The sequence below is a fragment of the Lipophrys pholis genome (assembly GCF_963383615.2).
Source record: "Lipophrys pholis genome assembly, chromosome: 2".
NCBI classification, from domain to species: domain Eukaryota; kingdom Metazoa; phylum Chordata; class Actinopteri; order Blenniiformes; family Blenniidae; genus Lipophrys; species Lipophrys pholis.
This window is the reverse complement of record NC_137636.1, coordinates 2,181,729-2,196,418: the sequence shown is the minus strand read 5'-3', so window position 1 is coordinate 2,196,418 and position 14,690 is coordinate 2,181,729. Positions and strand designations below refer to the sequence as shown.

The following is a 14,690-nucleotide window of genomic DNA, read 5'->3' as shown; positions in this document are numbered from 1 at the left end:
TTTAGACCATGTAGTGCACATTTAATTTAATAAATAATATGTTCTTACCTTTACTTATAAATGAAGTTCATGATCCTGCTGAAGCAAAAAGCTTTGAATGATTCCCTCCTGCTTCAAGGGAAAGTCCAGTTTAAAAGATAGTTTGATCCTCCTTTGTGTTACAACTCCTGACCGATCGGAACCACAGTTTCTTCCTCTGCGGCAGTAGAAGAGTCTCTGGACTCACGATCGCCCCCTAGCAGGAGGCGGAGGAACTGCCTGCCTCACCTGCCGCCGCCTCCTCCCTGCTGTCAGCTCGTCGAGCTTTAATAAGCGCAGGAGCGCGTGAGCGAAACTCAGGAGAGTTCGGGGGCACATATTAACATGTTTTTAAAACTTCTGACTGAAAACATACTGAGTTAGTAGCTCCTTCTCACTGCGCGTGCTGCAGCTTTGAGAAAGAATCCGAGCGCGGCAGAATCAGCGTGTACCTCCCCAAAGCACGCGCGAGTCTCTTCACGAGTTGAACCGGAAGTGTGCAAGTTTAGCAATTTTTTTTTTTTTTTACCGATCACAGTGGTTTAAGTTAAATGGAAAATTAATGGTTAAAACCGTTGGATAAATATACCTTAAGTGCTACAAGGATTGAAAAAGAAAAAACAAACTCAATTTAAATGGTAAATAAAACAAAAAGCGATTAAAAATATAACGGTCCATGATGGCAGTGAGTTTCTGCCCCCCTGCCTCTAATAACTGCTCATCACTGGCACAGTCAGTCGACATTTTGTTTCCTCAAATCTGATAAAAGCAGAAAAAACACTATTTAGCCATTTCTGAGAAACACGATGGTTCTTCCCGTCTGAACATCATGGTCATAATAAGTATTAAAAGTCATGCGAGGCTGGAAAAGTGGTGACAAGGGTCAGAGGAGTGAACGCTGTTTTGTGTTTGGTCTGATCCAACCAACAAGTCACTGTAACTCCAGCTGCTGCAGAGGTTCCTGCTGGTTGTGACAGGAAGCTGTCAGACACACTGTGCAGCACTGTTGGTTTTGTAGAGGTTCTGCAGAGCAGCAGATTCATGAGGAAAACCATCCTGCTCGCCGTTTACCGCCGGACTTCTAACAATGAGCGCATGAGCTTTACCACGGAACAAAGGAAGAAGGCCGTGTGGCTGTATCCGTGTGTGTTGGCGTGGTGTGTGGATAAGGACAGAAGGTAAAGGCCGCGTGATGCTTTGTGCAAAGCTCTGCAGAGAAAATCTGCATTCATAGAATCAGAATACATTAAAATTGCGGTCGTTTTATGCATGCAGGTATGAAGACTGCCGCCTCAACTCATTTTAAAATTAATACTGAAACAACATAATGTGTTTTCCTCAAATTAGTGGTGGTGAAGCAGAAGATGGATGAGCGTCCGTTTTTATGTAAAGTTGAGTGTCGTCAGCATCGCAGAGGAAGAAGATCTCTGGTGGTTCCTGGTGAGAGTGAAAGGAAAAGTTCCACCCTCCGTCACACCAGAAGGTCTGACTGACGCAGGCGGGGGACACTGGAGGACGGCGAGGCGTGAGAGCAGTCCACCATCATCAGTCCACCATCATCAGTCCACCACCATCAGTCCATCATCAGTCCATCATCAGTCCACCACCATCAGTCCATCATCAGTCCATCATCAGTCCATCATCAGTCCATCATCAGTCCACCACCATCAGTCCATCATCAGTCCATCATCAGTCCACCATCATCAGTCCACCATCATCAGTCCACCATCAGTCCACCACCATCAGTCCACCACCATCAGTCCACCATCATCAGTCCACCATCATCAGTCCACCATCATCAGTCCACCATCAGTCCATCATCAGTCCACCATCAGTCCACCATCAGTCCATCATCATCAGTCCACCACCATCAGTCCATCATCAGTCCATCATCAGTCCATCATCAGTCCATCATCAGTCCACCATCAGTCCACCATCAGTCCACCACCATCAGTCCACCATCAGTCCATCATCAGTCCATCATCAGTCCATCATCAGTCCACCATCAGTCCACCATCAGTCCATCATCATCAGTCCACCACCATCAGTCCATCATCAGTCCACCACCATCAGTCCATCATCAGTCCATCATCAGTCCACCACCATCAGTCCACCACCATCAGTCCATCATCAGTCCACCATCAGTCCATCATCATCAGTCCACCACCATCAGTCCATCATCAGTCCACCACCATCAGTCCATCATCAGTCCATCATCAGTCCACCACCATCAGTCCACCACCATCAGTCCACCATCAGTCCATCATCAGTCCATCATCAGTCCATCATCAGTCCACCATCAGTCCATCATCATCAGTCCACCACCATCAGTCCATCATCAGTCCACCACCATCAGTCCACCACCATCAGTCCATCATCAGTCCACCATCAGTCCATCATCATCAGTCCACCATCAGTCCATCATCATCAGTCCATCATCAGTCCACCATCAGTCCATCATCAGTCCATCATCAGTCCATCATCAGTCCACCATCAGTCCATCATCATCAGTCCATCATCAGTCCACCATCAGTCCATCATCAGTCCATCATCATCAGTCCACCACCATCAGTCCACCACCATCAGTCCATCATCAGTCCACCATCAGTCCATCATCAGTCCATCATCAGTCCATCATCATCAGTCCACCACCATCAGTCCACCATCAGTCCACCATCAGTCCACCACCATCAGTCCACCATCAGCACTGACCTTTGCACATGGACGTTCTCTCACCGGCGGTGAAGTGATGCCGTTTGGCTGCACATGTGAGGCTTCCTTCTCGTCCCACACAGATTTCTCTCAGACAGAAAAAGCACAAGTGTAATTATCTCATTATCAATCCAGTGCTTTGCTACGATGCACAAGGGATTAGAACCCCCCCCCCCAAAAAACACTTCGGTTTCATGTTTCCTCAAAGTTGTATCAAGTCATTTGCCGTCTTTTTTGTTTGTTTATTTCAAAGGTGATAAATTTGTGTAGAAAAGTGATAAAGTACCAACAGGGTGTGATTTATCTGAGGAGGTGAGTGAGCGACACTTTCTCACTGAATTAACTTACTGGGGAATCTCTCCTGAGACCTGGCTGTGTTTACCACAACACAACCCACTGATGGTTTAATACTTGGTACTCAGGACAACTCGCATTGTTTTTGTGTTTCTGTGCTTCTACAAGCACACGTGTGTGTGTGTAAGGACAGGACCCGGTTCAAACGGTCCTTCCTCGTTGACTCGGCGCTCTATGGAAGGAATGTCTCCACTTATGCAGACGATGTTGTGCTAAATCTACACAGTTAAAATGTCCTCAGCCCAGTTCAGCCAGTCACTATGCAACATCTGCTTTTCCACAACGTGAATCAATTTGGATGGAAAGTTTTAAATAAAAACACATCAAATGCTTTTCTACATAAATAATACTTGTTAAAATGTACTTATTCATGCAGCAATGAAATGATTTTGTCTTTTCAAGCGATTTTATATGATTTAGTGTTTAGGCATATTTTCTTGTATAACAGTTTCTTGCAATTTGAACGGATTTGACCTTTAGTGGTTTTAGGTTGTTTTTTTGTTGTTTTTTTTAGCCTTTTTTTTTGCCAAAGATTAGAGATTTAGGCCCCCTTCAGTTTTTGTGTTTTTGTTTCGGAAACAACCTGAAAATGTCAGTTTACACAAAAATGGTACAAATACGGAAAATGAGTCAGTTTTCATGTTGAGCCACTAGGGGGTGCTGTTGTTTGTTTCTGTAATGAAACCACACACACAGTAGAGGATAATTCACGAAACATGAACAATGGCAGGAACACAGACATTTGTATGGGCAAATGAGGAAGTTGGATTGTTATTACAGTGACAGTCAAAATAAAACTACTAAGTCCTGGAGAATCTGGACGGGGAGTCGTGACACTCTGGCGGTAAACACTGTTGTTATTGTTCATCTACTGAGCATGTGCAGAAGAACTGTTTACTATGGCTGTGGTGCACATGTGCTTAAATAACTCCAACTGTTCAAAAGGATGACAGTGAATAGTGATTTATTGAATATCAGACATGGCAGAAGCGGCTGAATAATTAAAAAAAAAAAACTGCAATAAAATACCAGTTGTGTCATTTCACAGTGCAACATTGGAAATACTGCTTTGTTGCTCGTCGCACAAATGGATGTTCCCTCCACATGTAATCATGGAGGTAATCAGGCTTTCACTACCATAAGATTTATTGCCAAAAAGCTCAGAAATAATCCAGCAAACACAGTTTTCTCTCCTCCTGTGTAGTTTAAACAGTCCATCACTGCCACGGTGATACGAGTTACTTTCCGTGTCCTTGGTAAAGCTGTAAACACATGGGAGGAACTACAGTTACTCACATTACTGCCTGACCTTCATTACGCTTGTTGACGGGAAAATCTGAAATGTAATCTTATGTCAATACAAACAAAGAGAGATTTTTCCACCATTGATTTCACATTCATGTATTCTGTCAGTCAAACTGTTTGTTCTTCCCTCTGCGACCTCGTCTCAGTCTCAGCAGTTACATTATGCTGTTTCATTGTCGTGACAGATGCTGCCCCCCCCCTAGAATTCAGAAAACATGTTTAAATATGAAAAGGTGGAGAATGAAAACAATCCGGAGTGAAAGGAAATGAAGGCCAGGGAGCTTCAGGATGCTGAGACGAGAGTTTTTTTTACCAGAACTTTGATTCCTGCGGCAGAAAAGAGAGTAAATGAGGAGAAAACAATACACAGCGGGTCATCGCCAGGGTTCGGAGCAGCATCGGCAGCAGGAGGCAAGCGAGGCTCAGCGAAGATACTAGAGTGTCTGGCAAAGCAAGAGGAAAGTCATAAAAACACACTAAACTGTAGGAAACTCATTGCTCCCGTCTATTTTATGGTCACAAAGAACAATTTGGCACAATGAATGAATCAATGGTGTATTTCGGTTACAGCTCCAGTGCAACAGTTGAATTTGGTACATTCCGCTTCCAGAGCTTAAACGTACAAGATCTGTAGCCGAGGCTGAAGCCCGGGATTATTTCTGCTGATCCTCTAAAGAGCAGCAGTGATGCTGTGAATTTCAGCTCTGGGTGTGTAGAGCCGCATAATGTAATAATGCTGCAATATGTGATAATATCGAAATGCATTTTCAACATATGTGACAATACTGCATTTTGTAATAACTTGTCACATACATAAAGGAAATGTCTGCTGGAAATACTGGTTGGCTTTTAATCAAATTTTTTTTTTAATATTTGCTTGTATTGATTTTTATTGCTGATATTTGAAGTGTTTTATATTGTTGCCTTTGCTCATATTGTTTTTAGCATCTTGAGATCTACTATTATAAAGTTTAATACAAATAAAATCCATTCTTATTATTAATAACTTTAAACCTCGACCAGCCACGATGGCAGCTGACGTAAAAAGTTCAACCTGATTTAGATCCTGATTCTACCTTTACGTTAGCAGGACGTGAGCAAAATACACAATACTGACATGTAACTCTAGTCCAACTGAAGCTTAATGTTTTTCTCATTATTAAAAATAGAATGATGTGTACAGATAAAGACCAACATTTATTACATAATCCACCGAATTATTACATTTTCTTTAAAAAAATAAAAGTGGAACAGCCACATTTTGTAATCCCTGTTGCAATGTGTAATCCCTTATTACAAAATACTGCGTTATTACACAGTGAGCTGAAGATGTATTCTATTATTAAATATTGCACCGTTATACCATAATGCAGGCGACAGGGCGCCGCCAGCAGACTGGAGCGGTGAGCGTCAGGCTTCCTGCACGGCGTCGTGGAGTCTTGGTTCCTCGTGTCCTGTCCACTGTCCAGGGGAAGTATTTCTCCGGTGAAGTGGACATTTCTGACAAACCAGCCGAGAAATCCTGAAAAAACAGAGACGTGAGCAGAAGCTCCTCAGAAGGTGAGCCGGTCTGCGTACAGCTGCTGGTTCGTTGTCTGCGGCGCCACCAGGAGGCCGTTCAGGACTAATGAGGGTTTATTTGTCCTGCTGTGTGTCCTGCAGGAGGACAGGACAAAGTGACGTCCAGCCGAGGTGATGATGATTTAGAGACACATGTGGCTCTTCAGCTCCTCTCCAGCGGCTCCCTGCAGCTTTCGCACAATTGTATGTAAATTTACTTTCGTAACCGATTTCAATTCTATTTGACAGGAAAGTCACTATTTTTTAAAAGCGTTCCCATCTTCTTGCTAGAAATGAAATAAAGGTATAACCGCTTAAAAAACAACAACCCACAAACGAAAAAACCCAGATTGAACAGTTGGGAGTACTGTCCCAGAGTACTGCGATGGTGTGAATGTGTAAACAGGTATAAATAATAAAAACAACTTAACAGACATGAGTAATGGTAACTTCTTCAATCAGTACTCAGATTTCTTTGATGTCTTTGATGACTCAGATTTCTTTGATGTCATAATAACTTGTTTCTTCGTTCTAGTTGAATTGCACTTAGAATTTCAGAGCCACAAATTCACCAAATATTACCCACCAAAGGGTTAATGTAGATACCCAACATAAAAAGGTTTGTATGTAAAGATAAAGTACAGATTTACTGTCTTTTTGATAGTTTTCCTCTCAGCTCAATGACGACAAGCTCTTAAAGGGGACATATCATGCTAAATCCACTTTTTTAGCCCTTAAATGCATTTTGTTGTACATTTAGAGTGTTTAGAAGTACAGAAAAGTTCAAAGTAGTCTCTTCAGGTGCTCCGTTGATATCTTTATATTCTGTTTTGGTCATATTTTGCGATCGGTTTCGATTTTTCTATTCTCTATTACGTTTTTTGAACAATGACGTCACAGTATTCGCAGCGGAACTGCCAAATTAGGACATCGACACTTCGAGCAATCCGCCATTTTTGTTTCTCGCTGCGATTTTGTAGTCCAACCGAAGTTACGAGAGGATAAGTCGAAATGTTCGGTTGTTGGATGTAGTAACCCACAAGCTTCGTTACACCGTCTCCCAGCATCAGAACCTTTTCAAAGTGCCTGGTTGAGTTTTATTTTTCACAGAAATGTACCCACATCTGTGGGTAAGGTCATTTTTGTGTGCACGAAGCACTTTAAGGACGACTGCTTCAGCAACCTCCGCCAGTATAAAGAAGGATTTGCCGAAAGACTTGGTCTGATTGAGCGGTCAGTTCCTTCTATCTATGGAGACGACGAACAGAGCACTTCGGTAAGCTGTATATAACGCTAAAAAGTGTGATGATAAGACGTCCCTGTCATTGTTTTGTTAGCATTAGCAGTTGCACCGTCTTCATATGTTAGCGCTGTGTGCTCGTTTTAGATTAGAATGTAACTTCTGTGTTAAATAGTCGTTGTAATACAGGCAGTATTGTAGTAGTGGGCATGGATGGAGAAGTTAGTGTAAATATAGTAACACACCATTGCGTTACATCCATATGAAGACGTTGTTCTGTAGGTGCATCATGGTCATTTTCATCTGGCTCCGCCGGGTCCGACTCTGGCTCCAACATGTATGGCTGGATGGACAAATCTTCCCTTGTTGACATTTTGTAAATAATGTGTGAATATAAAGTTTCTGCGCCGCTAGATAATTGTATCTGTTCTATCAAACTACAAAGATGGCCGAACAGGGTGGCGTTGAACCGAGTGTCACCTCTGCAACCTGGAGAGGAGGCGGGGTATGAAGAGACCGCCCCAAAACGAGTTGCTCTCAGAAGCACATCAGAAAAGGGGTTGAAAAGGGGCCTGTGGAGCTCTAATAATGAGGAATTCAGACCCAAGCATTGCAGTTCCACTTTATATAGACCACAACTGTATGATTTATATGTAAAAAGGAAGGATTTAAAAGCATGATATGTCTCCTTTAAATGGAGCTTTGTGGTGGAATTCAAGAACGTTTTTCTCTAATTAAAATGGAATAAAAAACTATTGGTTGTGACCTCAGTCTAACGTGAAAGTTCAGATCATCACTCTGTGTGATTTGGTTTTAAAAGAGGAACAGAAACCAGAGTTATAAAACAGGATTCTTACTTCGTCCTTGTTGGGAAATAAAATGGAAAAATGACTCGTTATTTGTTGTGCTGCTCCGACGGCTTCGTTTCAGAATGTTCCTTCTGTTTTAAATCTTTGAATAGTATTTCACCTCCTGGGAGGAGTTCTGATCAGTTCATCGTCAGGCTGCATGGTGGGACAGTGGGTCGCACTCTGGCGTCACAGTGAGAAGGTTGTGGGTTTGAGTCCTCTCTCTGCGTGTTGGTCCAAAAACATGCGAGGTTATCCAGAGGTGCTAATGGGAGGGTTTCTCTCCGTTTGCTCCGAGATGTTCTGCTGAGCCACTTCACTCACAGTCCGCTGGGGTCGGCTCCAGTCCGATAAGACTTTTAGAAAACGGATGAACGGATGAAGGGATGAAGGGATGAAGGGATGGACGGATGAAGGGATGAACGGACTGGTCCGTGGTGGAAATATAAACAAACCTTTGAAAAAAAAACTAAAAAATCACCACTCAACATCCTGAGCCAAAGGGTTGGACCACAGAATCAAAACTACTGCTGCAGAGCAGTAGAACATTAGAGCAGTAGAACTGCAGAGCAGTAGAACAGCAGAGCAGTAGAGCTGCAGAGCAGTAGAACTGCAGAGCAGCAGAACAGCAGAGCAGTAGAGCTGCAGAGCAGTAGAACTGTAGAGCAGCAGAACAGCAGAGCTGTAGAGCAGCAGAGCAGTAGAACTGCAGAGCTGTAGAGCAGCAGAACAGCAGAGCTGTAGAGCAGCAGAGCAGTAGAGCTGCAGAGCAGTAGAACTGCAGAGCAGCAGAACAGCAGAGCTGTAGAGCAGCAGAGCAGTAGAGCTGCAGAGCAGTAGAACTGCAGAGCAGCAGAACAGCAGAGCTGTAGAGCAGCAGAGCAGTAGAGCTGCAGAGCAGTAGAACTGCAGAGCTGTAGAGCAGCAGAACAGCAGAGCAGTAGAGCTGCAGAGCAGTAGAACTGCAGAGCTGTAGAGCAGCAGAACAGCAGAGCAGCAGAACAGCAGAGCTGTAGAGCAGCAGAGCAGTAGAGCTGCAGAGCAGCAATAGAGAGGATTAATGGACGACCAAACCGGAGGATGACAGAATCAGTCAGAGACAGAGGGTTTGAACTGTACTAAAGCAAAGTTTATTCGAATAAACAAAGAAAACATCACAAAGACAAAATAGCTATAAATCTATCTTCTTCTTCTTCTTCCTCGTCTCTGCGTCTCAAACTGACTCTGGTAACAAACATGTTGATTAAACTGGGAAGTGAAGGAGGATCATCCTCAACCTGCCACCAAGACTCAACGTCCACCTCCTGGGGGAAATCTGCATTTTGATTTGTTTCTTCTTGTTGCGCTTCATGATCACGCATTATTACACACACACACACACACACACACACACACACACACACACACACACACACACACACACACACACACACACACACACACACACACACACACACACACACACACACACACACACACACACACACACACACACACACACACACACACACACACACACACCAGCGTCTCCACTTTGGTCTCTGCTGTTTAAACAGGCTGCTACGAGCTTCGCCAAGAGACTGATGTCTAAAAAGAAGAGAGCGGCTCTCCTCCAGGGTATCAAACCACCTGACACATCACTGACGTCTGAAGGACCCACATGCACACGCTGTTCATTTAGAACTATTTACAAATCTGCAACAATCTCAAACCGGTGCCCTCTGGTGGGCTGGAGGGTCTGGATGGCGGCTGGGACTAGTGGATCCTCGTCAGCTCCTCCACGATCTTGATCACCTCGTCCACCGTAGCCTCGCGCTTCATGCCGCTGCCGTCGTCGATCTGAAATCCAGCGACATGGAGCTGTGAGCCGAGCAGCAACAGAAACAGTCATTCTGTCACCTGGTCACTCGTTCATGTGGCGAGACGTTTCTTTAAGAGTTGAAATCTGATGACTATTTACTTTCTTTTATTTGTTTAAAGGCTCATATTCTGCAGGATCCACTTCCTAAAGGTTCTCCAGCAGTACTAATCGTCCCCATACCTGGACTGACGTCCCAGAAGTGAAGACAGTCTGTCCTCTCTGTCCCTGGCTTGTTTCAGGTTTTAAAAAGTGTGTTGCTCCAACCAGCCAATCAGAAATCAAACCCTATATAGTGTCATCGGGGGTTTAGCCAATCCCAATCAAGGTAGGCCCTCCCTTTGACTCCTCCCACAATTAGGCAGCTTTGCTCTGGCACATGGCACCACGAGAGGAAGTACTTCCTCCTCTTCCCAAGATGGGCATGTGTGGGCGGAGCCAGTCCAGCTCACACAGACACAGCAGATTCTGAATGCAGCTCCTATGATCCAATATTCAAATGGAGGAAAATCAAGGGACACAAACTTTAAATAAAATGTTTTTGGACCAACGAGACCAAGTGAAAGTTTAGAAAAGCTGGAGAATACGACCGCTTTAATAAATTCTCCCCCTTTCTGATACTTATCTTCATATTTTCATATTCGGCTCTCGCTGCTTCTCTCCACCACTCTAACTTCAGCGCAGACTCCAATTAAAGGTTTCCACTGAAGCGTTGAACATTAGTCAGGGATGCAATCAACAAACTTAATGAACCGGTGAGTCTTTTTAAAAATCAAATAATCTCTTAAGACTGTTTTGAAGCAAACATTATCAGACCTTCTACAACTGCCGGTGATCAGGCGGCTTTAACTTTCTGTCTTAATGCTGCAGACGGTGGCGGTTGGTGTTTGTTTCTCAATCATATAACCAGTTATACCTTCATACAACAGACAGGGAAACATGTGATCAGAGGTTACTTTTAACAAATGACTGATTCATATCCTGTCCTGAAGTACTGATGCTACTCGGCTTCAGACAGAGAAACATCTGAAATGTCTTGAAGTTAAACTGAATCTTCTTGTGGCTGCAGGCAACGTTTGCATTTTTTTTAAAGTAACATTTCTACAAGGAGCCGTTTGGATTCCTAATTAAGTACATTGGCAGAAAAAGTCTAAATACTGCAGTTTAATCTGCCATGTCCCAACAATGAAGATACACACATTCACTGAAGCCACAAGTTAAAACTTCTCAGTAAGCACAGCTTCAAATAAATTAATCTTGGGACAACTTTTAAAGCTTCTAAGCACACTGAAGTTAAACTTTCTGAGTCGACACAGGTCAACATTTCTAATTATAAAAGTTAAACTCTGAGAATAGACACAGGTTTAAAGTTCTACGCAGACAAAGGTTAGAATTTTAGCGAAACAGATTTTTTTCCTAAAGTAGGCCCGGGTTAAAAGTTCTAAATAGACAAATATAAAATGTGTAAGAAGTCAGTCAACGTTTCTATGCAGCCACAAGTTAAAGTTTCTAAGTAAGCACGTGCAAAAACCTCAAAAATATGAAAATTCTGGGACAAATCCATAATTTCTAAGTAGACAAAAGTTACAATGTCGGAGTTAAAATGTATTAGTAAGTTAAATCTGTGCCGACTTAGGAATTTTAAAATGTGTTTAAGTAAACAAGTTAAAATCTCTGAATAGAATTCATACATTCACACATTCCAGGTAGTGGAGAAGAAAGAAAAGGCGAGTGAACCTATAAAATCTTCACCGATTGACTTGGTGTTTCTGCTGCTAAAACATGAAAGTGAACAACTGATGCCACAGATTTCATTTTAACTTGAGGAGGATGTTGGCGTTCAACCGAGAGTCTCTTGATAAAGACGCCGTCCAAATAATTCAGTCGCTCTTTATCAGCTGATCTTAAAAACCAACAAGGGAACAGCCTTTGTTTATGGGGTAAAATTAAATGTTTGAAAAGCAGTTTAGAGTCAAAAGAATTAAAAAAAAAAAAAGAGACTGGAGCCAGAATATTGATGGTTTTCCTGCCAACAGTGATGTTGCCACCTGCTCTGTGATGAATGTTTTCTCACTTCCCACTCGCAGGAGCAGCGAATGAAAACTGTCCAAAGGGGTTTTTCAAAGTTCAACAAGGCTTCCAGCTAAAAGCCAAAACACTGAGCATGAGCTTGTTTCCTCAGCAGCTGCTTCGGTTGGACGTCTGAACAAACAAACCAGTTTTCTGAATTTGAGTCGATCACGGTTCCTGAGCTGCAGTGAGGCCAGAGATTAAAGCCTCGCTGCTTTACAGAGGGAAAGTGGTTGAACCTCTCGCCTCATGGCGAGAAGGTCCCCGGTTCAAGTCTTGGTTGTGTATTGTCCAAAAAAACAAAACATGTCTGAGGCTCATCGGGTTCTCCAGGGTTCTCCAGGTAGGTTACACTAGAAAGCACCAGCACGGGAGGATAATGAGTTTGTTCGTAGTTTCACGTTTGATTTTCAGTTAATTAGCTTTTTCTTTTCTTTGTCAACACGTTTCTTTTCACCCTGTTGACTCGTAACTAAAGTTCTGTGATCACGACTCAATCAATTTGCAATTTCAATCGTGCTGCTTCCCTCGGAAAGAGTTTTTCTACAAACTTTATCTTTCCAGAGTCAGTCAACGGCTCTTTCTTGGCCTATTTTCCCTGAGGAAAATTAATCTGCTTAAAGATTCTGCACAGCTCGATATCCAGTGTTCTCTTTATAGGACACACACTCCCTCATGATACAAACACACAACACCTGATAGGCTCTAATAAACACTCCAGTTTTTATCGCTCGGAGTTGGAAAATCCACATAAAAAAGGTGATTTGCTTGAAAACTCAGTGACAAAGTGTGACGCGTCACGTTTCCATGACTACCGAGCATCTCCACTGAAAAGCGTCATATTTTAATCACGTTTTAGCACGTAGCCTCGCCACTATGTGAGCCCTGAAGCTCGTCAGCATGGATCGGAGTTTACTTGATGCCCCTGAACGCATCACTCTGGGCTGTCGGCGGCAGTTCTAACCAACATGGCGGCCAGGACACAAACTCTCTTTAACAGTTCAGCTAAACGTGCTTCTGAAAACATCTGAAGTGAGAAATAAACGTGTTTTTTCCTTCTTAAGAGTGATATATTTCCTTTTCTCGTTTCATTTTGGAAGTGAGGAATTAGATAGATCATAGGTCCATAGAATTAAAAGCACCTGTGGATTCTGCAGATAGAATTTCTCAGCACCTTTGAAAGGAGTTTCAGTGTTAAAGCAGTTTAAAACACATGAAGACTTTTATAGACGAGGAACCAGCTTAAATGTGAAATGATTGAAAGAAAATACTATAAAAGTTTAACTGAAGTTCTCGGGAAGAAAGATGTTCGACATAAAGACTGCTGTGTTGAATCATTAGAACTCCAGTTGTAGACAACGTTCAGAATGTTGAGATCTATAAGAATATACAACGCCGTGTCCTTAAAAGAGTCCTGAATAAGTTAAGCTCGTCTGGGTCGATGCTTTTATTAAATCCTCCCTCGGGGGAGCCGTGTGCAGGTTAAAGGCCTTTAAAGACTCTGATTGCATGTGTGAGTGTAGGTAAGAATGAAGCGCCGCGCCGACCTGCAGAGTGCTGACGACCTCCTGCATCTTGGCCCGGCCCAGATCCAAGAAGCTTTCAATCAAGTCCCCGTCGATGAATCCTGTGGCCTGCTCCGTCTTACGCTCCGTGTGGAAAGACCTCCAGGTGCTGCAGAGTCAAGGAAAATCGATACCAGACTGCTGCTGCTGCTGCTGCTGCATCACCTGAGGACTGCTCCTCAGGTAAACCAACACAGACTTCACCTCCGGCACACTCCGCAAATATTCAGCAGGATGTGAAGGAAGTCTAATAAAAACAGATCCTCAGAAGACAAGCAGGGCTCGGGAAAGAAGCCGCCTCCTCTTCAAAACAACAACAACACACTGCAGCTTCAAGAGATTCGCTAACAGAGGATGTGATGGAACCATTTCAGTGTGAGGAGCAGAACATTTTCACAATAAATTCAGAGAGTCCATTTCTACGAGTGCAATCAGAGTGATGATCACTTTGATTATCTGCTGATGACACGTGACAACTAATAAAAGCTGTTCACTTCAACGATGTACTGATTTGTAATCTAAACCCAGACGACATCCAAACAGAAGAAATGATTAGTTCCACAGGTAAGTGGAGGATTATGGTCATTTGAGGAACATTAGAAATCCAGATCGCAGTATCATTGAGGTCACTTCATTAGAATAAACGTCTTTTTCATGACATTCGGTGCCATAAGTCTTAAATCCTCGTGGAAAAGGAGACTGACCACAATCCAGCCCCCCGGTATTTTATCCTCATTGTTTTGGAAGAAGCTGTGACCAACAAGCCTTTATATATTTTGAATCATATTCACTTGATAACCGGACTTCTTATTCGGCTGCTCACTTTAATGAGATTCGTCACATTAATACTTTAAACTTGCTGGAAGTGGGATTTGAACCTGTGTCCTCTGACTTACAGCAGCACAAAAGTCTTTCAGCCTTTGGAGACAAAAGCCGTTTATACAAAAACGCTTCCAGTGAAAACGCATCGCTTCTGTTTCTGCTTCAGAAAAGCTCTGCAACATTTTGAAAACGATGTTTGTTTACATGAAAATGACAGAAATGCCAAAAACAGCATATTTAGCATGCCGGGCCACGAGTCTCTCTCTCTCTCTCTCTCTCTCTCACACACACACACACACACACACACACACACACACACACACACACACACACACACA

At 43.1% G+C, this 14,690-nt stretch overlaps 1 protein-coding gene across 1 annotated transcript in view; it reads right to left on the bottom strand.

Moving 5' to 3' along the window:
• Positions 1 to 9,147: 9,147 nt before the first annotated feature.
• Positions 9,148 to 14,690, bottom strand: part of ddb1 (damage-specific DNA binding protein 1) — a 68,690-nt gene continuing 63,147 nt past the window's right edge. Inside the window, exons 26-27 of the mRNA XM_080458598.1 lie at positions 13,513 to 13,636; positions 9,148 to 9,876 (exon numbers count right to left, since the gene is read on the bottom strand). Of these exons, the coding sequence (XP_080314724.1) occupies positions 9,793 to 9,876; positions 13,513 to 13,636 (208 nt within the window). The 3' untranslated portion in view covers positions 9,148 to 9,792. The remainder of the gene's footprint in view (positions 9,877 to 13,512; positions 13,637 to 14,690) is intronic.